This window comes from Planococcus citri, chromosome 2, assembly GCF_950023065.1.
Source record: "Planococcus citri chromosome 2, ihPlaCitr1.1, whole genome shotgun sequence".
NCBI lineage: Eukaryota > Metazoa > Arthropoda > Insecta > Hemiptera > Pseudococcidae > Planococcus > Planococcus citri.
Genome location: NC_088678.1, coordinates 58560530 through 58585603, shown reverse-complemented (window position 1 = coordinate 58585603; position 25074 = coordinate 58560530). Strand labels below are relative to the sequence as shown.

The 25074-nt window shown below is 35.0% G+C and overlaps 6 protein-coding genes across 8 annotated transcripts; 2 read left to right on the top strand and 4 right to left on the bottom strand.

The window, feature by feature from the left end:
* Nucleotide 1: 1 nt before the first annotated feature.
* Nucleotides 2–2503, bottom strand: LOC135836733 (uridine 5'-monophosphate synthase-like). The gene is made up of 7 exons (XM_065351738.1): nt 2090–2503; nt 1744–2004; nt 1312–1434; nt 1132–1237; nt 768–1047; nt 482–687; nt 2–399 (listed from the first exon to the last, which is right to left on the bottom strand). The coding sequence occupies exons 1-7, from the start codon at nt 2228–2230 to the stop codon at nt 110–112; spliced, it is 1407 nt and encodes a 468-aa protein (XP_065207810.1). The 5' UTR covers nt 2231–2503; the 3' UTR covers nt 2–109.
* Nucleotides 2504–4439: 1936 nt separating this feature from the next.
* On the bottom strand, nt 4440–9544 carry LOC135836726 (tyrosine-protein phosphatase non-receptor type 23-like). The gene is made up of 12 exons (XM_065351727.1): nt 9088–9544; nt 8797–8999; nt 8542–8719; nt 8323–8467; nt 8137–8246; nt 7876–8061; nt 7534–7775; nt 7330–7462; nt 7122–7256; nt 6812–7049; nt 6528–6724; nt 4440–6459 (listed from the first exon to the last, which is right to left on the bottom strand). The coding sequence occupies exons 1-12, from the start codon at nt 9175–9177 to the stop codon at nt 4486–4488; spliced, it is 3831 nt and encodes a 1276-aa protein (XP_065207799.1). The 5' UTR covers nt 9178–9544; the 3' UTR covers nt 4440–4485.
* A 488-nt stretch (nt 9545–10032) lies between these two features.
* LOC135836735 (transcription termination factor 4, mitochondrial-like) lies at nt 10033–11350 on the top strand. Its single transcript, XM_065351742.1, has one exon. It carries the CDS (start codon nt 10290–10292, stop codon nt 11292–11294), a length of 1005 nt encoding a protein of 334 aa, XP_065207814.1. The 5' UTR covers nt 10033–10289; the 3' UTR covers nt 11295–11350.
* Rab3-GAP (Rab3 GTPase activating protein) lies at nt 11328–18291 on the bottom strand. Of its 2 annotated transcripts, none has more exons than XM_065351726.1 (25): nt 18116–18291; nt 17795–18000; nt 17507–17608; nt 17362–17440; nt 17160–17289; nt 16883–17084; nt 16640–16805; nt 16415–16576; nt 16263–16340; nt 16062–16190; nt 15679–15993; nt 15368–15603; nt 15136–15284; nt 14852–15062; nt 14564–14773; nt 14373–14498; nt 14161–14284; nt 14005–14096; nt 13558–13935; nt 13304–13485; nt 12997–13233; nt 12763–12924; nt 12539–12691; nt 12327–12470; nt 11328–12248 (listed from the first exon to the last, which is right to left on the bottom strand). In XM_065351726.1, the coding sequence occupies exons 2-25, from the start codon at nt 17862–17864 to the stop codon at nt 12090–12092; spliced, it is 3996 nt and encodes a 1331-aa protein (XP_065207798.1). In that variant the 5' UTR covers nt 17865–18000; nt 18116–18291; the 3' UTR covers nt 11328–12089. The 2 variants fall into 2 exon arrangements, with proteins under 2 accessions (XP_065207798.1, XP_065207797.1); XM_065351725.1 differs by having other exon boundaries at nt 14161–14287; nt 18116–18290.
* A 209-nt stretch (nt 18292–18500) lies between these two features.
* On the top strand, nt 18501–22087 carry Stip1 (Stress-induced phosphoprotein 1). The gene is made up of 11 exons (XM_065351734.1): nt 18501–18743; nt 18816–19028; nt 19110–19411; nt 19502–19688; nt 19768–19894; nt 19962–20104; nt 20783–20960; nt 21034–21195; nt 21279–21382; nt 21462–21625; nt 21701–22087. Exons 1-11 carry the CDS (start codon nt 18735–18737, stop codon nt 21771–21773), a joined length of 1662 nt encoding a protein of 553 aa, XP_065207806.1. The 5' UTR covers nt 18501–18734; the 3' UTR covers nt 21774–22087.
* LOC135836732 (inner centromere protein-like) lies at nt 22088–24898 on the bottom strand. Of its 2 annotated transcripts, none has more exons than XM_065351736.1 (10): nt 24681–24898; nt 24470–24602; nt 24240–24349; nt 24023–24158; nt 23766–23952; nt 23558–23696; nt 23290–23477; nt 22970–23219; nt 22787–22895; nt 22088–22710 (listed from the first exon to the last, which is right to left on the bottom strand). In XM_065351736.1, exons 1-10 carry the CDS (start codon nt 24768–24770, stop codon nt 22511–22513), a joined length of 1542 nt encoding a protein of 513 aa, XP_065207808.1. In that variant the 5' UTR covers nt 24771–24898; the 3' UTR covers nt 22088–22510. The 2 variants fall into 2 exon arrangements, with proteins under 2 accessions (XP_065207808.1, XP_065207807.1); XM_065351735.1 differs by having other exon boundaries at nt 23558–23699; nt 24681–24894.
* Between the last annotated feature and the right edge of the window lie 176 nt (nt 24899–25074).

The window sequence follows — 25074 nt, the reverse complement described above, 5'->3', positions numbered from 1 at the left end:
CTTCAAATCAATAATATATAATTGTTGGTAAAAAAAAAACATAACGATTAATATGCGGAAATGCATTATGAAATGAGGTAACAAAAAATCACATTTTAGACCTGCTAAATTACTTGATACGCGCCGAATACGCATTCCACAATTGCTTCTTGTATTCTTCGGCCGTTTTAGACGGATTCTGAGCAGTAATGATGGCTCTACCGACCACAGCGATATCGGCTCCTCGATTTGTTATTACTTCTTCTGGGGAGTTATACTGTTGTCCCAGATTATCGTTTTTCGCTTCTAAATTGACTCCAGGGGTCAACTGAATCATTCCTGGTTCGCTGACAGTTGATGCAGATTGACAAACCATACCAGAGACTATGTCTGAATAGGATTTAGCAAGCTCCGCAGTTTCTACAACAATATCATATTTAATATGTGAGATCAATGATGTGAATTATTCAAGAAAGTAGCTGAAAGAGATTAATTTTCTTACTTTTTGTATAATCGGGAGTAATCAAATTATCTTTGCTGCTCAGCTCAGCGATTAAGAAGACGCCGAAATTCTCATTAAAAGTTTCGGCATTTTTGATAGCTTCCAAAACACCGAACCCAGGTATCGAATGCACTGTAACTAGATTTGCCCACTTGGAAATTTGATTGAATTGCAAACGAACCGTATTTCCAATATCGGCGAGTTTTCTAGAAAAGAGATAAAAAAATAACATTGAATAGCGACACAATATTCAAAAACACTTTTCAATGCGCATCTTTTGAATTACCGATCTTCCATGAGCAAAAAATTGTAACGGACAGCTTTGCTTTTCAACTCTTCGAGTTGTTTATCCGAATACGAATTTACAATATCTAAATGCACTTTAAAAATGCAAATATGAGGGCCAACTTCATCAGCTAACTTCAATATAGCATTCATATCGGTGACATCAGCAGCAACACATAAATTGCTCTTTTTCTCAGACATAACGGAGAGTAATTTAGCCGCAGCTTTGGATTTGCAATATTCTGTACGGTTTTCAAACGCTAATTCGGTACGATTCACAGCTGAAAAAAAAAAGAAAAGAAAGAAATAAGTATTAGGTATGCAAATTTTTGAGAGTCCAAGTATGTTGTATTAGTAAAACTAACATTTCACAACATCGACAGCAGATCTCTTTACTTCTTTGTGTCCTTCGATAATTCGTTGAACGGTTTCAGAATCTATGATGCCTTTATTGCTTAAAACATCAACAACCTAAACATAAAATTTTCAATTAAGATACCATAAAACGAGAATTTAAGAAAAAAAGTGCAGTAAATGGTAAATACCTCACTCAAACTGAATAAGCAATGCACATTGTATCCCTTATTCTGTATATTAGTGACTCCTCCTTCTTCACGATTGAAAACAGCGATCACATCTTTCACTACTAAGCCAGCTTTTTCAACATCCTGTAATAAGAAACACGGTTCTATAAGATTCTAAAATGCTGCGGATAAAGCTGTACAAAAGACACTACAAATTAGTCCAAAAAAGCAACAGCAACAATGGAATGACAAATAAAAGCTGTAAACATAAAAATGACAACTACAAATTCCACACGGAAACAAAATGTAGAATGAAACCTGTTTCGTACAGTGATGAAATCGTACTTACATCTGACTGAAACACCCATAAGTAGTATCTAATTCATAGATTTGAAACAGATTAATTATTAAAGAATGCAATAGAATTTAAAAAGTAATGCTTATTTCACCTACAGCAATGGTTTCCAAAATACTAGCTCCAGTTGATATTACATCTTCTATTATAATGCAGCGGTCTCCTTGTTTGAAACTTCCTTCAATCAACTGCTTAGTGCCATAGCTTTTGGGCTCTTTACGTCTCATAACCATCGGCTTATCGCTTTTATTAGCGACCAACGTAGCCATAGGAAGAGCTGTATACGGTACTCCGCAAATATTGTCATAGGTTACTTCTTCTTTCTTCAAACACTCGTGCAATGCGGTACATAGGTCATTCTGTGGAGAAAAATTCAGAATTTAAGATTTAACTAGACAGTCTACACCAATAAGATTAGTTGGATAAATGATGAAAAAAACTTACCAATACCAAAGGATAAGAAATGATAAGACGAAGATCAATATAATAAGTAGACTCGCGACCACTTTTCAGAGTAAATTTACCAAACTTCAAGCATCCGATATCGACGAATGTGGCGCACAATTTGGTCAATTTGTCATCCATGTTTAACAATAAAAAATTCGCCAAAAATTGAAGGAAATTCACAAAATTTACGACAATTATTACGAGCGTGATTCGCCGGTGTTATTATCACAATATCAGTACTACCATGCTGCCCTTGATTGTCCTTGAGATGGTTTAACTAGTTCCATTTACCTAGCCGGTTGACAGCTAGCTACGCAGTACGCAGGTAAGCTAGGCTGGCTGCCAATTTTTTTTTTTATAGGCAGTGACCAGTGATGGAAAGAAAATTTACGATCGACGTATTAATTTGATCGAAGTTGAGCAGAGCGAGGTTGCACGAAATATTTCCTATTTAGGTACCTGCCTACCTATGTAGTAAAATATGATCAATAAGGCTTTTGACGTATTGCGGGTTGCATATCGGTTTGCCTGAACTTTATCGGTTTGGTGGGCATTCTTATCAGTGAGTATCAAAATTTCATATTTTGAGCAATTTTCACAAGGTGTTTTTGAAATGTATAGCTTTTATTTAGTTTTTTCTTCAATTTTAAACACTGTTAAATCCTGTAATGGAAAAAGATCCTCTCTTCGTCGAGTTTTAAAGAAGTTGACAAAACGTCTTTGAACCTCGACAAAGAGCGGATCTTTTTCCATCACAGGATTCAACAGTGTTTAAAATTGAAGAAAAAACTAAATAAAAACTATAAATTTCAAAAACACCTTGTGAAAATTGCTCAAAATATGAAATTTTGATACTCACTGATAAGCATGCCCACCAAACCGATAAAGTTCAGGCAAACCGATATGCAACCCGCAATACGTCAAAAGCCTTATTCAATTTGAAAAATTAACGCATCAAAATCTGGTTTTCTACGTTCACCAAAAAATCAAAATTTCAGAATTAAAACTCGATAATAAATTTTGAAGAACGAAGATGTATTGAGCTATCAAAATCACAACCATGAACATAAAAACACTTGAAACAGTTTCAGGTCCATGGGATTGAACTATAGACTGAGCATCAGCATAATACATATATTCCACTCAGTAAATATGAACAAGATGCAAGCCTACTCGGCGTATACCATCACATAACTTGATCATTAAACGAGAAATTCTTGCCTCGGTTTTTAATGAAGGAACATGTCTATTAGAATACTTCTACAAGTGAGAAAAATCCATCGTCACATCGAAAAAGTACAAAAAATGTACCATGAAGTAGAAAAAAATCGAAGAAAATTCAATTTATAAAAATGAAATCGAATGTTACTAAATGATGATCCTCCTCCTTCGGTTCATCCCTTGTTAGGCAAGCTACAGAAATCTTTGTGCTTTTCTGTTTAGGTAGGACTCTTAATCGTAAAGAAACATGGGATCGTACTTACTAAAAACGAAATGAAATACTGAATAACAATCATACATGTATATTTTTTATAAAATATCACGCACTGGGAAAATAAACAATAGCTTTAATAAATTAAATGTATAAAAGTTAAGACAAAATTTTTTTCAAGATGATCGTTCACGAATCATAGGAATGTAATGAAATTCAATACCATTTTTACTACAAGTACCTTGACTACCTCCACAAGAGAAATACATATTATTTGATATTACTATTTCATCTATTAAAATGTTGAAATAATGGTTTTGAAATCTATTTTCAACTACAATTATGGACAGATAAATTTTCCCCTCACCATCACAATAATCCTCAAAAATTTGTCCGAGGAAATCTAAATCATGGATGTGATCTGGACTCCAGATTTAGACAGAAATATAAAATCTTGTATAAAAATTATTTTAATAGCAAATACGTAAGCGATGCCCAGAGCCTAAGGTGATGAACATCTATATTTCAAGGCTCTCGAAGGAATGAGCGAAGACGAAGCAAGAATTTTTTTTATTTTAACCACATAACCACATAACCATGACTCGATCATGGCCCCTTCAATTTTTAAAGTAGGTATGTTGATTTTTGTTATACGTACAAAACAAAATATCGATACCTGTACTTAACAATATTTTTTAATGTAATGTAGAAAATCGTGCACAGACGAAATAAAATAATAGTTTCATTAAATTAAAATAAGTAGATAAATGAATAAAACTTACCATTCAATCAATTACAACGGTGGGATAGTTTCAATATTTATTCGAATGCCCCTTCAATTTCGAACATATCTCTACTAATTAACGATCTCGTTTAGAACCAGAAGAAAAAAAAACAAAAATAAAAACGCGTAAAAAGTATCATAAATAATATTTTACTAATTATTTTTCTAGAATACGAATTAATTTGAGGTATTATTAATATTTACATTTAAATTTTGCATTTTTTCTGCCATCTGATTATCTGTAGATTCGGGCAAAGCTACTAGTGGCGTATGAGAAACATCAAAATCTAAGTCAGCCAATAAATCTACGTTAGATTCGGGTTTCTTTTCAGACGAAGATGCGCTACCATTAACGCTATATGTTGACACACCGCCACCTTTATTCGACGACGCTTGCATGTAAGTCATTGAATTTCGATTGGCTTGTAAACGTTGACCTTCGTCGTCAATTTTTGGAACAAATTTTTGGGTGGTATCTTGGCATAGTTTAGGATCATTATATTGGTATCCGTATTGGTTGTTATAATATTGCAGTCCATTTTGGTCGTTGACAATGGCACCATTGGCAGTATCGACGTTATCGTGTGAAGCGGTATTATACTGCACCACGTAACTCCTACCGTCTAAAGTTTTCGAAGTTGATTCTATATTCGTGGTGCAATTCTGTCCAGCGCTGGTATAGTAATGCGACGTGTTGTACGTGGACGCATCAACGCTTACGTAATTAAAATCGGGCTTGTTTTGGGTATCGGCAGAATTTGGCGTACTCTGTATCGAATAGTTGTTGTAATGATTTTGGGTATTTTGAACGGTATTATTGAGCGACTGAGCGTACGAATCGTAATTCACGTTTGGATAAGCGTAAGACGAAGGATTATATGTGTTTTGGGTGCCAGTGTTATATGCAAGTGTAGCAGCATTCGCATAAGCCGAAGTCATATTATAATTATCACGCGCACCAGCAACGTAAGGTGTTTGATTGACCGCACTTGAACCGTAATTAACGATAGCTGCGGCGTTTGAAGCTGGCAAGTTGTTCGTCGCCGAATTAGCTGGCGTAGCGTTGCTGTAATTACCGTACCATTGAGGCTGGGTATTGTTCGCAGGCAACGCGGTATTCTGTTGAGCTGGTACAACTGGTGCTGGCTGTTGCGTCGATGATTGCGGAGTATTAGTTGTATTTTGAGGAACCGCGCCCGTCGTATAAGGTTGCTGGTAATTTGACGCTGCATTCGTCTGATACCACTGATTCGGATAGTTAGTCGGTTGATATGTCGCCGTGACGTTGTATTGTGCAGCGCCGCCGTACGACTGAGCAACATTACCAGCACCATAGTTTACAGATGGCTGATACGCGGCGGTATTCGAAGTGTTTTGAGAATACGTAGACGCAGTAGAAGGCTGATTTACTGAAGCGAAAGTTGTTTGCGGTTGATAAGAAGTCGCAGGTTGACTGTACGAATATCCTGCGTAAGAAGAAGGATACGTTGAACCGTAATTAGTCGTCGGTAGAGAAGAAGCGATTTGATTTTTCGTATCAGTCGGAGGTTCGGTCGTAGTTTTATTCAAAGCGGATGCCTCAGAGCCAACAGGAGGCGGTCTTGTAATAGTAGCGTAATACTGATTCGACGCGGCGACGTTCATATTAGGCGCAGCAGAAGGATACACGTTCGCAGCGACATCACTTCTTGGAATGGTGGCAGATCCGGCGGATAAACCGTAATATGGATTATAAGGTAAAGGCATTTCGTTACTATCTTGCTTCACGTATTGTTTATTATAACCGATGTAATCTTTTAGTTTAGGTGTACTCGAAGGTGCATCCGACAACGAAGGAGTACGCACAGGTTTCTTCGTTTTATCGTACATTTGCATACGATTATCCTCTTGTACTTTACACGTACCTTTAAGACGACTCAGTAATTTTCTAACGTTACCTTCGAGTTTGCTGTAAAATTCTAAACCTTTCGATGCTTTCTTAAGCACATCGTCAGATACGTCAAAACTCTCGATAAGAGCGTTAATTTGCGCACTTCTCTGTTGCATAATTTCATAGGTCGCTTTACGAATCGGAGCGTAAGCAGCGTATGCATTTGTTAGAGCGTTTAATATGTTAGTTTGAGCGGTCAAATTCTGTTCGATCACGTTTTTCTGAAATGACAAGAATTTATTAGAACTGATAGCTGAAGAAAAAAATATCATTTTCAAACATTACTTACCACACTTCGATGTTTGGATATTTCTTGACCGACCATTTTAGTAAATTTATCATTTTTTAAAACGAGTTTTTGAGTGATGTCGTCATCTTTCAAAGATTCCCTGAATTTCATCATCAATTGCGCTCTTTGATTTTTCATTTCTTCAACTTTGTCAACCAGTCGACGTAATTCTCTGACGATAGCTTCCTCTTCGGGAGCTGATTAAAATACATAAAAATAATAAATAATTTGGAATGAGATAATTAGCAGACACGATAGACTCAGTCCCTCAAAAATCAACTCACCTAGTTCAGTAAGTACTCGCGGTAAATGCTGTTCCAATTCTTCTAGAGGCAAAGTAAGAATATGTAAGTTGTTAACATGAGCCGAAATAGCATTTCTTAAAGACTCGTTCGAATCCGTCGCTTTTTTCAATGCTTCTGCATATCTATTGGCTTCGCATTTTAGCTCAGTCACGACAATCGAAGGTTGAGGAGCGGTTCCCATTATACGATGATAATCTGCGTCAGCCTTTTCTTCATCCTGGATCAAAATCAAGGATTTATCACAGGTTTTAACAATTAAGAACTTGATGTCTAGCAGTTTAAAACTTACAGCAATTAATTTTATAACATCTTTCATTAACGAATCAACTTGATACTGATCTTGTGTCAATTTATCCATCGCTTCGTTCAAGTCTTGGATTAGAGTCGGTTTTGCTTCGCATGCAGCGCATCTTTCAACCAATTCCTAAGAATAAGAAATACATGTAACAACTTTTCTCCGTGAATTCATTTCAATGGAACTGAAGGAAAAAGAATACCTCCGGTAAACTGTTCAAATCTTCATGAGGATGCAAGAAATCCAATTTGAGAGACTGCATGAAAGAAACCAATTCTACATCTTTTTCCTCAACAGCTGAGCTCACACTTCTCAAAAGTTTAGCTTTTTCTTCGCTGTAAATAACACAAATAGGTAGGTTATTTTATACCAGTTTTTAATAAAATGCAAATAAAATATTATTTACCTATAAACCGAGGATAGCTGATGAACTTCTAAAGAAATCAATCTCGCAAAAATATCTGGTCCTGAGATTTCAGGATCACTGAAATCGAATTCTATACATTTTACCAACACGGCGCCTTTAATTTTTGGCAAGTTATCTATCAGTGGCACTTCTTGATGATAGATGAAATCATTTTCACTCACAGCATTTTTTCGTTTACCTTCTACAACATCTCCAGTGAAACTCATCGCTTCGTCTAGTCCCTAAATAATAATCACAATACGGAAGAATTAGGTTTTCTCAATAATTCAAAAATTAATATGTACTTGCGATTTAAAAAAATATTGTAAAACAAAATAATACCTTGTATAGTTGTGGGAGCTCGACACATTTTGCATGTTGCACAGCAACTTTCAATTTCTCTGCGGATGCTTCGAAATATGCAACTCGTTCACCCCATTTTTCATCTTCTTCTGCTTGCATACCCATAAATAAATAAGATACGCACTCGTAATAAGCTTTTTTGTATTTCACGTAATTAATCCAAACCTGCGAATTGAGAAATTATTAATTTCATATTCATAAACCATCTAGACTCACTTCAGATGAAAAATTTCAGCTTACATGGGAATTTTTAATATTCACGTCAAAAATGGGCAATTCTTCTTGTTTTCCGTGAGTCAACGCGTTTAAAGCTTGTCCATAATATTCGCAAATTTGGGCAGCAACTTTGGCTAAGTAAAACATTATTCATAAGTAACAAACCGTACTTCACAACAGTAAAAAATGAATTCCAAATAAAAAATTTACCACTTATACTAGGTTTCCTGTTATCAGTGATACTTTTCTCAGCAATGCATTCTTGAGCTTGAGCTAAACAGAGAGGAATCAAAAATTGAAAGAAACCAGGATCGAAATCAGCTCTAGATTTCATCGAATTTATAGTTTCCAAATGCTGAAATAACAATAAATGAAAATATTAGTACCAATATTTCGTGAATGTAAGAGCTATTAAAAATTAAAAATAACCTTGAAAGCCCAAGCGGCGCACTGAAAATGAGTGCAAGCAAATTTCAAGCCTTCATTCGTAGTTCTATCATCGGCAGCTCCGAGTTGAGTATGAAGTGCTCCCACATTATACATAGTGATGATATATTCTAAGCGAAAATCAACAGTTTTCCTAGACATGAACGGTATCAATGGTTTCCTAAACAGAAATTAATTCTTATTGCGCAATTGTTAACAACAACCAAATGTTCGCACAATGATGATTAATGAACGTACCACGAAGCGTCATTACCAGTCGGACCATACTGCAACGTTGAAAATCTTTTTTGTAAGAAATGTAATTGACAAAAATAACGTTTCAGTATGGCACATCCATCAACGTCTTTGGTCGGATTCATAGCTTGTTGTCGAAGTTTCTCCAATGATTGGATTTCATTGGTGTAATTGCTAGGATCTTCTTGATAATGAAACCGTATCAACTAAGAGACAGGACATAAAGAATCAGTCAATCATTCGCTGGGTTCCGTTAGTCGGTAATCAGACAAAATATGTAGATGTATAGCTTACGTTCATCAAATCGGGCCCAAATTCAGCATGCTTTTGTGGATTAGATTTAAGCTCAAAACAGAGCATAGGAAGCCTAGGTACGGCTTCCATCTTACACCACTCGAGCGACCAATTCAAACACTCGAGTACAATGCGATTTATCGAATGGATTAAGATATATCTAACACAAAACCATATCACTACGAGTACCGACAATCAATTCGCCAAATTTTTTAAATACACCTAATCGGAATTTTTAACAACAGGTGATTCACAGACGCGATATAATTCTAATACATTGTTTGAAAATTTGCGCATCAAGAACTTCAATAATAGCATGTAACAATTTAAGTACAACAATAACTCAAATACATACGCGAATGTAATCACAATTCAATTTGTAATTTAGCAAATTTTCAATTCAGACCTAATTTTTTATTTAATCAGGTTCAAGAATCAGTATGGTTCCTTTTTGTGTAAAAAGTTCATCTGAATCGAACACTCGGATCAGTGATAATATTTGTATTTACAAAAAGCTCCATTTTAATTGGTAGTAATTTTTTAATTCAAAAAATAAAGTATTGTGATTGGTTGATTCGCTTGACATTCGATTCTCGATTTTTGACGCCTCAACCTTTGACTATATATACATGGACTACTATCTTCATTGTCGCCGATGAAGCCGAAGTAATAGAGGTACTAGATCGGGAGCATCGGGAATTTTCATGCGCGCGCAGGAATCCCACCCACCCTCACACCTTCCAATCACGGTGAACCACGGAGCGACGAACACCCTCCTACGTTCCAACGACCGCTTCGCTCGTTGCAACGAAATCTCGCGCATGCTCAGAGCCCATGTCCCGATCTAGTACCTCTATTGCTTTGGCTTCACGATTCCGTTCAACAACAATAGGAGATAGCAGTCCATGTATATATAGTCAAAGGCCTCAACAAATTCGTTCTTTTCAGGGATTAGAATTTTTTTCTTCGAATCAGAGCTTTTTGTGTTTTTATTTTCGTTCGTCTTCTCTCTCTCTCTTCTTCGTTATCACTATGTGAAAAAAGTGGTGATTAAAAAGTGAAAATCCGGGTAAAAACTTTTTTAAAAACTTCATCACTCTCCGATTTTTCAGTTTTCGCTTTTAAATGTGCCTAACATTTAGTGCCGAACACTTCACTATCGTTATTTCGTAGTTCAGCGAATTCACTTTCAACATAATACCATGAGAAGATTTTTCACACCGCTTCAGCTTTTGAAGCAACACAGCAGCCGAGGTGTAGCTCAAGCTCAACCAACTAACCTTAAGAAAATTCCGAAATTCAATCCTCAAAATCAAAACCATCTCGCTCAAGCTATAGCCGAAGCATCGATGAATCAAAATAAATTCATGAGAAAGGAGTACGACAGAGAAACGTTTGTAAAGCAGTTCCCTAGAGCAACGGCTATTCTGAATATATGTAAAAGTTACGAACTGAATGAAGAAAGCATCATGGGTGCGATAGAACGAAATCCCGATGTATTAGATTTTGACCTTTCGAATATTTCGGTGATTCTTCATCAATTCCAACAACTCGGTTTTGGTAGAAATGCTGTTTCAACCATAATTTCGCAATATCCTCACGTCTTGCAATACAAAGAAAATGATTTATCAAACACTATGGATGCCTACCGAAAAAAACATTTTGGCGAACGATTCATTATCAAGCTATTAGTTTCGTATCCGTTGCTGTTTTCACTAAGTGATGAGGAAATTATGAATAGACTTAGTAGAATCAATTACTTGATGCAAAATAGAATCAGCAGAACAACTAATTTATTACTGCGTAATCCTTCGCTCATGTGTTGCGATTGGAAGGAGGTCGAAGAAAAATACGAATATTTGTACAAAACGATGCGTGTTGTTGAAAAAGATATTAGTAGATCGCAAGCGCTGACTTTACCACTATCACATACCATACTTCGACACACGTTTCTCGATCGAGCTGGTGTATACGTCAGACCTACGTTGAAGGATGAAAAAAAGGGTTTGATTGATCGCAAAAATCCATCTTTGGCGGATATAGTTGATACGAACGATGCGGAATTTGCGCGAAGAGTGGCCAAAGTTTCAGTTGCTGAATTTGAAGTTTTCAAAACCCTTATGCATTACGAAGATGAGTTGGAAAATGACGAAGATGATGATAGCGAACTAAATTTATCTAGCGAATTTGATGCAGAATCTAAGTAGTTTATTGTTGTGAAAATGTTTTAATGTTCCAAATAAACCATTTCTAAAAATTTTTATTCATGATTAATATAATCACGTTTAAAAATTCCATCTAATATGGTAAACATATATGTGTATACGTACGTAACAACGAAAATAATTCTAAATTCTAATTGACAATAAGGCTGTTAGTAAAAAGGAGAACCAAGAATACAAATATTTCAATTTAAAAATGATTTCATAGATCTCATGCAAAACCTGAGCTCTTCGATAAATACAGTTTTTTGAAATAAAATAACAAACTAAACTTATTATTATTTCAATTAAAGGTAACCAATCAGTATACTGAAGATAAATACGCAGAAACGGAATTTTACTTGCTAACATCGGATAAAGTGGTATACGGTTTAATGTCTCACGACAGCCATCTGCACTACTTAAGTTACATATGTATATTATAAAACGATGTCAATTAAATGATGTAGTATACTTATATCACTACGATGATGCTATGCTAAAAAGGTAATATTCGCTTATGAAATTAGTTTTAAAAGTTACTCGATCGATAGAACATTTTTTATAATGATAAAACTAACAACATCAATATATGTAACTCAAATCGAATAGGTAGGTATTCAAAACATCTAAAATGATTAACGATTATAAATGTTTCACAAAATGAAATAATTCTACGTAACACCAACAACATCAATCTAATATAAAAATAAATTAAACATTTGGTTATGGAATTTATTGTCATACGTAACAATACTGCATATATATAATCTATACACGCCGAAAAAATAATACTCAAAATCAGCGTAGACTGGATCGTGAATTGATTGAATCCAAAGAATCGAGTAAATGACCTATTAAATTTCCATCTTTACCACTTTCAGATATGAGGCTATGTACGGTTAAGGCTAATTGCAGCGAGTCATTAATATCAACTGGTACAACAGAGTTTCTGGTATCCTAAAATCGAAAACAGTTAAGTAAATTGACATTTCCTTGAACCCATGCTAAAAATGATCAAAAATCACGACTACTTACTAAAGATTCTATCCACGTCGTAACTACCGGAGTGAATTCGGAATAATAACTAACATTTTCATCTAGCATAGCTTTGATTCTGTGTCCGAGAATTATTAGCAAATGATGACCTAACTGTTCTTTCTCATTAACGGACGGTATTATCTAGATACAAAATAATAAATGAAATGATGCGAATAACGGTAGCATTCACTACGAATGATGAAACTAACCTCCTCGGCCAACCTATCGTAACCGTAAGTGTACAGTTCGCATATCTGGTGTCTCTTCAACGGGTCTACTGGAACAGACCAATCGTGAGCTAATGTAAACACTTTACTAATCCAATCGACGGATGGTTTCAATTTATCAGCGGATTCTAACACCTATTGGCAAAAAAATTTCAATGTATTTCTGCAAAAGTGCATTTTTTCTTATAGTCGAACGAGAGTCTCACCTGAACGGTTGTAGGTTCTACGTAAGGTTTGAGTATTTCATTGATAACATTGGTTATTAATTTCTTTAAATAGCTGCATCGATTAACAATGATTTTTTCATCCGGATTCGGGTGATAATATCCTTCTTCTGACTGAACGTTGGTAAAAAGCATTTCAGCGCTCTGCAAAAACAATTTAAAATTTAAAAATTTTGATTCTCTCAAAAATTTAAACAATCAACAATTATAACTAACCGAAGACGGAAACAAAGAATCAATCGGATGAGTAATTCTCAAAGGGAATGATGTTAGAAAATACAGAGTTCTGGCGCACTGAGACAGCAAATAGAGTAAATCTGCATTGGCTGGTTTTTGTTTAGTAGCTAATTCGATCAAAGGTGGAGTTGTACTTCTTGGCGAGAAAGCATTACCTTCCCACAAAGGTTCGTACTTCAGAATAGGTTTCGAAACCACTTCCATATCGAAAATAGCCTGTAGAAAAAACGTCGATGAATGAAGCAAAAATTTTCATCGATTGAAGAAAAATTTCATTAAATCTCACCTCGATAAAAGTATCGATAAATTTCACCCATAGGTTTAAAAACGCAGTGAGATTTTCTTCAGCTATTCCAACTTCTTGCTTACACAATCGATCTTTCGGCAATTTACCAACTTTATTAATTAATCGGACGGCTGATTCGCAAATCAGCGACAAGTGAGTGGTCCATATTAAGAAACAACATCCTATAAACAAAATTATGAACTTTTAAAATGACTCGAAATTTCATCATTTTAGTAAAATGTGTATATAATTACCGTGTTTGATATGCGGGCAACGAATCATTTGTAAAGTAGCAATCGCTGCCTCCAAAGGCCTCAGATCGTTGATGCATTTTTTCCAAGTGAGAACATATTCCCAAGTCATATTGGCTAATAATGAATTGGCGTTTAAGCTATACGGGAAAATTGCGACCAATTTCTCCAACAAGTCGAGTATTTCTTTTTCATTTGATTTTAAAGGTCTAGCCTCGACGCTAGGATCGATGGTCAAGGCGATCCCTTCTTGTATTCCGAGGAGAGATTTCTTCGGCGATGATTTATCATTGATCAGCACACTGACGTCGTTTAAAAATAGTAATTCGGGATTCAATCCCATGCTAACGATCCATTTAGCGACCAATTCCGATATCGAACCTGAAACGAAAAATTAATTAATTTTTTCTCCTTTCAGAAAAGAGTACTCGTGTCCTGTGACAAATTTACCTTTGCCTTGTTTCAAAATTGATGATAAAACAACATTCGGAGGTTCGTACGGGACACAAAATAAAGTAGCAGGTAGTCTTGAAGGTTGTTGTCTGTAATACGATAAATTATTCGTTAAAATTTGGAAATAATCAAGAGTAAAAATGACCCACGTACTTTAAAACTGAATCCAAGAAAGTGATGTCTTCTAGCTGACCAATCAATAAATTCCAGTCGCAATCTTCTTGGGTAACATTTTCCCAATCTGCATGAGAGGTGAATTCGGTTTCGTTTTCATTATCTTCTTTATTGCGAACAATGAAAATTAAATTGATAGATGAAAATTACTCAAAACGAATTTAAATCAATTTGCAACACCAATGACGTACTTTTCATCTGACTATTTTGAATATTCGAAGCAATGGCTCGGCAAACAATAGCAGCTGTAATTGCAGTTAAAGGACATTCGCTGTTTGCTAACTGAGATCGAATTCGGCGCCAGTCAGTTTTGATATCTAAATCAACGAAACCAATTAAAAATTGTACTGAAATTTCTGACGTTGAATAAAAATTAGTTTACCATCTGCTTTGTAAATCTGAAGAACAGCGTTAACGATTCTGTATAAATTCAACATTTCCCTGACCATAGTTAAACTGAGAGGTTTACTCAACCAATAACGGAATATCAAGAATAATAAATCGTGTTGAGGGAATTTACAATGTTCGCATTCTTCTCGCCATTCGTCCAAGTCACATTTACCGTACATGACGCCGCTACACATCAGATCACCTGTACAAAATGAAAAATCAAAATTTGAACCCCGAGTTGTTTTTTTCTTCAATCGACACTAGTACGAGTACGACTTACTTATTTTATCCAAAACTTTATTGGAAAGATTAGGATTCAGTTTTAGATTGGAAGTTTTGTCAAAAGACGATAAAAACATAGAGAATTCTCTAGTTTTGGAAGCACTTTCTTCGGAAAACGTAACACGTTTTTGTTTATTACGTGAAGTGGGTAACAATGCCATTAATTTATCTAATTCGTCTTCTTTCAAATGTAAAATATCACAGGCTTCCTGAAAACGTACAAAAGATTAAGTGAAATGAAATAATTCAATACAAAGGAGAAACTTCGACAATTAGGTGTACCTGAATCAAATTTTCTGAATCATCTACAACGGTAGAATAATCCGGCGGTAACTGATACATATTATTTACAAACTGGTATAATTTCGACAGATGTTCTAAACTTTCTAAATTTATGTAGAAGTGATCATCGCGTTCTAATAAATCGGTTTCTGAAAATTAAATTAGTAATAATTAATTCTTCGATACACCAAACAAAAATTATGAATATTAATAGCGAATATTAGTTACATACCGACTGAAAGTCTATCTTTTAAAGACTGCAAAAAAGCGAGCAGTACGTCGGAAAACATGTATTTATTAGAAGATAAGGAATCGACAGCTTGCTTTATGACGTCGGCTGTTCTCAAGTTTTGAGCCAAATTAATGGATTCCTGAATTAATTTATCACGTTGTTCGTTTTCATCTTTGAGAATTCTCGTTATGTTCTTCAACATGTGAATATCCCTTATTTTATCGTTATTCCTACTACTGCAAATATGAAAAAAATATTAATACAAAATTAAGCCTCTAGGATTTTTTTTCTTCTAGATTTAAACAAATTACTTCAAACAACAATAGAACGGAATCACGATTTCTTTCATTTCGCCATTAGGTTCTATAAGCACGCAAGTATTGTGAGCATTTTTCCCATCGTATAGCCCAATAATTCCATAATTCGCGTTAAGCACTCTACTATCTTTATTTACGTTGAATGATACGACTTTGGGACCGAATTGCATTGTCCATATTTCAACGATGCCTTTTTTTGGAATGTTAATAACTAATAGTTGTACTCTTCTTCTAGGCTGTCTTTTCTTATCTACGTCTTCTTTTACAAGTAACCAGCCACAATGAGCGTCTCGAAAACCTTTCAGCATTCTGAAAAATTTAATATTGTTACAGAAAAATTCAGAATAAAATAAAATCAATTAAAAACTGAAAAATACCTGATGATTATTCCATAGTTCAAGTCGACGATACAAATACGTCCATAGTTATCAGTAACTGCAGCAATATCGCCCAATGGGGACATAACTATCGATGTACCTTGACGTCCTTCGTCAGCCAAGCCAAATCTAAACGCAAAAAAAATTATTATTCTAAATTGTTCATTGAAAAGGATTTTCTCTTAGCAGAATGAAACTAACCTGCATCCCATTTCTTCAGCTGGTTCCATTCGAACTTCAGGTACTTTAGGATTTGGTCGAATTCCCAATAACCAATTACTAAAGAATATATTTTTCAATTAATATCGTGCCGATCCGTTAGAATACATCAGATTCAAAAATTTGATACTCACGGAACAGACTGCTCAATGGCAGATTTTAATTTAGTGGCTACAGCTTTTGTAAGTTCTGATAAAATGGGTTGTGAATCATTTTCAAAAGCATAATGAAATCCAATAAATGGTTTACTGCCAACAGCCGCAAACAGATGGCAATGTGGCGGATTATTTTGATACCTAATATGAGACTCGATTAACGTACATTTAAAAAACTGAGGACGTTGATAATATTTTGATTACTTTGCATTGAAGCCTCCAACTAAAGAAGCAGTAAACAAATGGTCGAACATATTTGTAGGTACTGGACCAGCCACTGCACAAGCTTGAATGTTTTCTTGACTCGAAAAAGCCCATTTTCTGTATGTGAGGGTGGGAGCTATTGCGTTACTAGCAGTGTTTGAATGTACTGGAAAATGAATTTTTGAAAAATGTGTCATTTGAAAATGTTTTAGAAAACTTCAGATTCTTAGATCATTTCAATACCTCGAGCGAGATGATTTCTGCACGCATTCAACGTATTCAATACTACAAACCCAATTATGGAACATATAACCGTTTTATATAAAATATGGAGATCTTCGTTTTTTTCCGCTTTGCTATAATACTGTGATAAAGTGGAACTTTGTATTGTAATACTTAGAACACCCTCATCATGGAACTGTTGAGAAAGAAGCAATGATCCCATCTAAAACACATCGAGTGATGAATAATCAACAAAATCACAGCACATTGATTGCGATGTGAAATTTTCATCAATTACTTCAGTATAAAATCGAACGTATCCTGACGTGAAACCAACAACAATACAAGTCCAGTCTGGTGTGGTCTGCGTTCTGCTTCTTTTCTTCGCCGTTGAAATGGGTAAACATAACACTGATGTAATCAGTTCCCTAAACAAAAAAAATGATTTGATATAAAATTCAGAATTACAAAATTCAATAAATCCGAATATCAGAACTTACTTATCACATTTATCTGGTATACCCTGCCAAACAATATGATAGGTCATTTTGACTTCTTCATCATTAGAATTCCATTTCGCTGTAAAGATAACGGATCATAAAATTTGATGAAACACACTGATATACCTACTATAAATCTACTTACATTCCATTACGACCATTTTATTACAGTAGGCAATAACCAGTATATCCTTAGCAGGTGAGTATGATATCGCACATTTTGGTAACCAATTCGTTTCGACGACATCTGAAAATAAAGATGACGATTTTTACTTTGAAATTAGCAATTTACTTACTTAGGTATCTGATCAAGTACTTCAAAAAAGGCATAGAAAAAAACAATTTGTTGGAATATTGACAGATGAAAGAAACGTTTTCTACTTTGGTAATTAATTCTATACATTAAAAAATCGAATAAATTGGAATTACTTACCGCCAAACAGAAACTTTTTTATTTTATCCAATTCCAAAATCCTGGCAAATGTTCTTAGCTCACAAGACATCGTACAAATTTGAACATAATCAGGTAATTGAAAATATTATCATTCGTAGTTCGAGTACAGCTACAGATTGATCAAATTTGAATGGCACTTCTACATCTTATCCGGGGCCAAATGTATCGCAAATGGAATAGTATTTCTGCCAATGAATTAATGAGTTATTGATTTTTATTTTATCAGAAAATACATATGATAACGAAACACGGAAAATCGATTTTCATTTCAGGAAATTTTCCAAACAATAGTCTACTTACGCAAAATTATAAGTTACAACGTCAACCGTCATCCAACACTTTTCTACGCGTAATAATTAGCAATCAATATTATTAAAGCCACAAATTTGAGATTTTAAGTTTCTGTTTTCAATTCAAAGATAACTCAAATTGAGATTCGAGATTGAACTCAAAACAAAATAAATTTCAGGGTCGAAATTCAGACGAAGGGGGAGGGAGGGCCAGAACGCGATCTCAGTGTTGTTTAACTTCCAAACGTAAAAAAAAATGCTTGTAATTTTTTTTCTTTTCAAATGGCTACTCTGAATATCTCACAACGTGCTTTCATGCTGCCTGAAACGCTGAAAGTGGAAATTCTTGGAAATTCGCTTTTTTCATCCTCGTTGCGTGTGTGTGTGTGTCATTTGTGGGGGAAAAAGGGAGTGAAGGGATTGAGAAAATTCTAGAATTCAACAATGAACAACTGAAATTTGTGATCGAATATTCTATTTTGGCCGGCGTTTATCTATTGTGAAAACGTTTTTTATATATAATCTGTCGCAAATTATCGCGTGATTGTGCCATTCAACGCTTTCATTCTTCCTGTAACATTATTAGTTAGCTAAATTCTTCTGCCCGATTCAAGAGTGAATGATACAGCATGAGTGAAGTAAGTGGTTTTCCATTTCTACCTTATTCTACAAAACACGTAAGTTTCTCTATTCAATTCTGTGTTTTACAGCAAGTTGCAGTTCTGAAGGATAAGGGCAATGCCGCCCTGAACCAGGGAAATTTTGACGACGCTATCAAGTTTTACTCCGAAGCCATAAACTTGGATCAAAAAAATCATGTGCTATACAGCAACCGATCAGCTGCGTATTGTAAATGTGCGAAATACACCGAAGCTTTGGCTGATGCAGAAAAAACAGTTTCTATAAAACCAGACTGGCCAAAAGTGAGTTGTATTCTATGCTCATGTTGAAATTTTTTTTTCGAATTTCGTCTTATCACGCACTTGATGTAATTGTGCCTATAGGGTTATTCACGACTTGGTAGCGCATATTACAGTCTAGGACAGTTTGAAAAAGCAGTTGACGCCTACGAAACGGGGTTGAAGTATGATCCTTCCAATGTGCAAATGAGAGACGCCCTCGCAGACGCCGAATCTCGACTTTCGATGAACAATGGATTCCCTCAGCCTGGTGGAATTCCCAATTTGTTCGATAATGTTAATTGTTTTGCTAAATTACAAGCTGATCCTAGAACGAGGCAGTTTCTCAATGATCCCGGATATGTTCAAATAATCAAGAATTTACAAAGTAACCCTAAAAATTTGCAGTAAGTTGATGGTTTATCACTCCTTTCTCGTACGTATGTCAGTCACAAATTATTGGCTTTTAAACTAATTTTTGTTTTTGTTTCGTGAAGACAGTACATAGAAGATCCCAGAATATTAACAACCCTTAGTGTACTTCTTGGAGTCGATATGACTTCCGCTGGCGATTCCATGGATGTTGATCCACCAAGCGCATCTCAAAGTGAACCTAAACCAAGCAGTACACCAAAAGCACCCGAACCAGAACCCACCGAAAATCTTACCGATGATGAATTGAAGGTGAATCATCTTGAAGTTTGCCCACAGAAGGATTTAACGTCTCGGTGTGTCGAATAAAGTATTTCTTTATATTTCATAGGCTAAGAATGAAAAAGAGCTGGGAAATGCCGCTTACAAGAAGAAAGATTTCGAAACCGCGCTCAAACATTATAACAAGGCTGTGGAATTGGATCCTACTAATATGACTTATTACACGAATATTGCAGGTATGGATCAATCTTCTTTATGGCATATTCTATGTTTTCGAGACGACTAATTTTTGAATATTTGCAGCCGTTTATTTCGAACAGAAAAATTATAAAGAATGTATTGAAACTTGTGAAAAAGCTATCGAAATTGGTCGTGAAAATCGTGCTGATTTCAAATTGATCGCCAAAGCTTTCGCTAGGATTGGTAACGCGTATAAAAAGATGGAAGTAAGTGACTTTGCTGATAAGTTAATGTTTATCAATCGGATGATGAATATCTGGATGAATGATGCAACATGATTTTTCGCAACAACTATCCAATTGATCCTCCTGACGATTCATTTCTGTATTATACACGTATATTAACTTTAATTCGCTTTGATGAAATAATGATGAAAATTGGAACATTGATTTTATGTGATGTACGCAATATTTTCCAATTGATCCTCCTGACGAATCATTCGAAGCGTTTTTACTTTATTCTTCGATTAGTTGTGCATGATGAAAATCGGAACATTGATTTTATGTGATTTACGCAATTTCCAATTGATCCTCCTGATAATTTTACATCGAGAATTTTACCCTTTTCTATGATGCGATTAATTTGTTCTCTGACGAGTAATGAAAGATAAACCTCACTGAGAAACGCACGTTTCAGTACCTTTAAGTATTTTAATGATGAAAATTGAATACACAGACTCATAATGTTGATGTTGTATTTCTAAGGAACCGCTGAATATGTTTTTCAATTATTGATACGTTTTAAAATGATGATAATTTGTGCCAGAATTATTGATGTTGAATTTCTCACATCTAAGGAACCTCTGATATATGTTTTTATTTCCTTGCTTGAATTGTGAACACGATTTTTTCATGTATAATAATATTTCTTGTATCAATTTACAGGATTTGAGAACAGCTAAAGTTTATTTCGAAAAATCCATGTCCGAACACAGAACTCCGGAAGTAAAAACTATCATTTCTCAACTAGATAAGAAAATCAAAGAAGAAGAAATTAAAGCCTATATTGATCCAGTAAAGGCAGAAGAAGCAAAAGAAAAAGGAAACGACTATTTCAACAAAGGTCAGTTGATTAAGACAGAAAAATTTACTCGAATTCATTTTCAATTTACTAATTACTAATTTTCATTGTTTAGGTGATTACGCTGAAGCTGTTAAATTTTACACAGAAGCCATTAAACGTAATCCAGATGAGCCTAAATATTACAGTAATCGAGCAGCGTGTTACACTAAACTAGCAGCATTTGATCTTGGACTTAAAGACTGTGACAAATGCGTTGAATTAGATCCCAAATTTTGTAAGTTCGGTCTCTCGTGTTTTCTTAATTTTTGAATTTGAAAACTAAACACATCATTTTCTAATTTAATGCGTGTTAATTAGTGAAAGGATGGATAAGAAAAGGAAAAATTTTACAAGGAATGCAACAGCCTAGTAAAGCCGCCTCAGCATATCAGAAAGCTCTCGAACTTGATTCTTCCAACGCCGTAAGTTCGGTTTTTTTTTTTAAAGAAAGTTTGTAAATTTAATTTGAATGCGTTTGCTAAATTCTATTTTGAATTATAGGAAGCACTAGAAGGTTATAGATCTTGTTCCATTTCTGCCAATTCCAATCCTGAAGAAGTTAGAAAACGGGCCATGGCAGATCCTGAAGTTCAATCGATTCTTAGAGATCCCGCTATGCGTTTGATTCTCGAACAAATGCAAAATGACCCTAAAGCACTATACGAGTAAGTTTCAAGTCTGTTTTACGTCGTACGAAATTTATATTTCGATTGGCTAACCCTTGGCTTTTTTGTTTTCAGTCACTTGCAAAACCCAGATATTGCTTCGAAAATTCAAAAATTGATGGACGCCGGTTTAATCGCTATTCGTTAATGTAGCATTTGTTCATTCGTACGGATAAAATTTTTCTATTTTTAAAATGAAATTTTGTATCGTATTAATTTTTTGCTTACATATTACATTCATAAATTAAGTAGTGTATTTCTTTTTGTTTTATGTCGTTGGTGGACATTATTTTCTTGCTGGGAGGGTTCTTGAGTATATTCCGAGTGTGTGTGCTGTTTATGAAAATATAGTTATTCGTTTCTATCGATTAAATGGTAGCGAAATAAACAATGTATGTATTTATGTAACCCTAATACTTAATTTGAATTTTCCATTTTCGAAAAATAAAATGTAATAGCCTATCTTTCTAGAAATTACTTTATTTTCTTCCGGTATAAAACACAATAACTCAACTAAGCTCAGTATGATGCGAAATGAAATCAAGGTAGATATGTCTATTAATTGAACGCGAGTCATGAAATGTCAAACAAAACAAAATTAGTACATTCATCATCGAAATGGTACCTACGTACAGAGGAAAAGATTTTCACACGCGCGAAATAAATATAGAATAGGTATAAATTTAACGTTGATCATGGAACTTAAAAAACAAAAAAAATCAGTACATTGATAATCGAAATTATACAAAAAAGAAAGATATGTACATTGAAACACATTCACGAATTCCATAACGCGAAATGAAATTTCTTAAATGATAACTCGACACGAAATACGAATCACGAAAGTACGAACAAGACAAAATCAGTGCATTAGTCATCGAAATTCTACATAAGAGGGAAAGACTCATTGAAACATATTCTCGAATTCCAAAAGGCGCTGGATGTTCTGGGACGGGATTTTACTTCAATAGAGAATAATTCTTCAAGCTTAGGGTACTTCAGGTTTTTATTGTAGAACCAAGGATAAACAGTTTCCCTTTTGTTTAACCAGCCTTGGACCATGAGAGGGTATTCGCGATTTTTTTCTAAAAACAAAAAATAAACGTTATTATGATATGAAATGAAAAACTACGGTGAATATAGTGGACACTAGACACGTACTTGAAGCCCAACTAGGTATCTGTTTTTTGGGATTATCTTCATCTTCGCTGGAATCGCCTTCCAATACATTGTCTATTCCGTATTGAGGAATTTCCTCTTTAGCGGCTTGCTACAGTGAAATATTCTCAAAATGTGAGTAGGGTATGAAAACTTTAGAAAAAAAAAATGGAATAAAGAACGTACCGTCTTTTTCAATTTTGCTAGCCTAGCAGCTTCTTCTTGCTGTTTTCTCCTCTCCTCCATTTCGGCAGCTTTCATAGCTGCGAGTTGTTTTTTCTTCAAATATTCTTCCTTATATTTCTCATCTTTCAATTTCTGTATCTGCTTCAGTTTTTGTTCCTTTTCTTTCTCTGATTTCATCGCAGCCAATTGTTTTTCTTTCTCGGCGGCTTCTCTTTGAGCAGCAACTTTACGACCTCGTTCTTCTCTTTTTCTAATATGCAAAAGATCGTTGAAATGAACTGCTCGTGTAGTAAAAATTAAATTTCATAAATACTCATTACCTTTGTTTTTCTTCGGTACTGGCTCTTATCATGGCAGCTTTCTTTTTCTGAGCTTCTAATACCTTCTCCTTCGATATTTTGACATTAGCATTTTTCTCTTGTAGAACCTTCGTGTTTGCTCTCAACACTCGCGCTTCCGAAACTGAGGATTCGTCTTCAGTAAATACTTCTTTTTTCGTGTTACTAACCTGTCAAGAAGAGAAAAAATTTGAGCACAAGAACTATAAAAGCCAAGTATTCTCATGATGCTACGTGGTAAATCATTTACATTTGAAGATGTATTTTTGATCAGCGACATGAGTTTACTCTTATCGGGACTTTTAATTGGCAGTTTACTGGGAAGAAGGTGTCCTTTAGCTCGTTTTTCAAATTCTTCAATGCGTTTCTTGACCGATTCTATTTTTCCGCTGCTGCAAATCGTGTTTAGCTACAGTACGAAATCAACAGAAAGGAAATTTAAATGCTGCAATTCTTACCGAGCAGCATCGCTGGTAGGAGTTTTGTTTTCTTCATCTGAATTCGTTTTTTTCGCAGCCATATCCGTGGATTTTCGAACTGCCTTGGGGGTAGATAAAGGTGGCGATGTAGGCGTAGATGCACCAAGTGGCTGTTTCATATCGGCAGTACAAACTGATTCTTCCAAAGCCGAACGATTATCTTCGTCTGTAAGTTGTAATTAGGTAAATTCAAACTGAGCGTGAAATGACCATACGCGATTAATATCAAAACGCACTTCTCTTCTGTTCGATATCACTGGTACGTCGTATTTTGGTAGGAGGATGGCTCGGTGAAACAATGTAGGTACAATCTTGAACACCATTTTCGGATTTTCCATTTTGCGGAATAACATTACTCGGTTTGAGTTTCGTCTAGGTACGGACGGGAAAAGCAGAAATGAAATTTCAAACAGGGAACAGAATATCCCACAACAGATAGTAGAATGAACAAACCTTGGACGCAATCCTAGAGCTTCTTCTGATAATCTCCGAGTCATTCGAATTGAATAGGTCTTTCTGGGTTGTGTTCACTTTACTCAATTCCGAAGGGTTTCGTCTTGAAGCTACATGTACACAAAGACGTCAACTCAACATTGTATAATTCAATAGAACGTTAGCCACTCAAATAAATGGCAAGAACTGTAAAACTATACGTTCCGATAGCATATTATTACTGTACCAACCTCGGGATGATTCGCGTTTATCTTTAACCTCCTTCTTGAATTTGGGTATTTCAGGGATCAAAAATTCATCCTGTTTCTTTGGTTTATCATTCAATAGGTCAGCGTACTTGAATTCTAGCTCTGAGATTATGGACTACATGTAAAAATTTGCATCAACAGTCAATTTTTAGTAATCACAAAGCGAACTGAAAACATCAATGACAAGACTTACTTTCAAGGTATTTTCCTTGGATCTGTATATTTCGTCCACATCTTTGAAGAATTCAAAATAATTGTCGATACTCTTGAAGGCAACTTCCATTTTTTCAACTTTAATTACCCGAAATTATACAAATTTAAATCTTTAAATTGCTGAAATAATCACACACATGACGACGCCATTCATAAATCGGTGTTTATCGTTATTTTCTATTCGAAGCGGTAACATTCAAAACAACCAACCAACAAAAGAAAAGAAATCATCAGTGCAGACACTTGACCAATACAAATTTTACTTTAAAAGCAAAGTGCGGAGGCACGTAAATTTTTAATGAAATAATTTTTTTTGCAATTTCCACATCCGGTTTCAACACATGTACAAAGTTTCTGATTGGCCGAGATGATCC

Excerpts from the sequence above, each read along its gene's own strand:
- LOC135836733 (XM_065351738.1), bottom strand. The coding sequence starts at position 2,230 with ATGGATGACAAATTGACCAAATTGTGCGCCACATTCGTCGATATCGGA. Across the intron at positions 1,238-1,311 it reads GCTTATTCAGTTTGAGTGAG|GTTGTTGATGTTTTAAGCAA; the intron begins GTATTTACCATT and ends TTTTATGTTTAG. Across the intron at positions 1,048-1,131 it reads TGCTGTCGATGTTGTGAAAT|CTGTGAATCGTACCGAATTA; the intron begins GTTAGTTTTACT and ends TTTTTTTTTCAG.
- LOC135836726 (XM_065351727.1), bottom strand. The coding sequence starts at position 9,177 with ATGGAAGCCGTACCTAGGCTTCCTATGCTCTGTTTTGAGCTTAAATCT. Across the intron at positions 8,468-8,541 it reads GCGCCGCTTGGGCTTTCAAG|CATTTGGAAACTATAAATTC; the intron begins GTTATTTTTAAT and ends TTGTTATTTCAG. Across the intron at positions 8,247-8,322 it reads CAGGAAACCTAGTATAAGTG|CCAAAGTTGCTGCCCAAATT; the intron begins GTAAATTTTTTA and ends TGTTTTACTTAG.
- LOC135836735 (XM_065351742.1), top strand. The coding sequence starts at position 10,290 with ATGAGAAGATTTTTCACACCGCTTCAGCTTTTGAAGCAACACAGCAGC.
- Rab3-GAP (XM_065351725.1), bottom strand. The coding sequence starts at position 17,864 with ATGTCTTGTGAGCTAAGAACATTTGCCAGGATTTTGGAATTGGATAAA. Across the intron at positions 15,994-16,061 it reads AACTATGGAATAATCATCAG|AATGCTGAAAGGTTTTCGAG; the intron begins GTATTTTTCAGT and ends TAAATTTTTCAG. Across the intron at positions 14,499-14,563 it reads TCAGATTTACAAAGCAGATG|ATATCAAAACTGACTGGCGC; the intron begins GTAAACTAATTT and ends TCGTTGATTTAG.
- Stip1 (XM_065351734.1), top strand. Across the intron at positions 19,029-19,109 it reads TAAAACCAGACTGGCCAAAA|GGTTATTCACGACTTGGTAG; the intron begins GTGAGTTGTATT and ends TTGTGCCTATAG. Across the intron at positions 19,412-19,501 it reads AGTAACCCTAAAAATTTGCA|ACAGTACATAGAAGATCCCA; the intron begins GTAAGTTGATGG and ends TGTTTCGTGAAG.
- LOC135836732 (XM_065351735.1), bottom strand. The coding sequence starts at position 24,770 with ATGGAAGTTGCCTTCAAGAGTATCGACAATTATTTTGAATTCTTCAAA. Across the intron at positions 24,159-24,239 it reads GCTCTAGGATTGCGTCCAAG|ACGAAACTCAAACCGAGTAA; the intron begins GTTTGTTCATTC and ends GTCCGTACCTAG. Across the intron at positions 23,700-23,765 it reads CCTACCAGCGATGCTGCTCG|CAGCGGAAAAATAGAATCGG; the intron begins GTAAGAATTGCA and ends CACGATTTGCAG.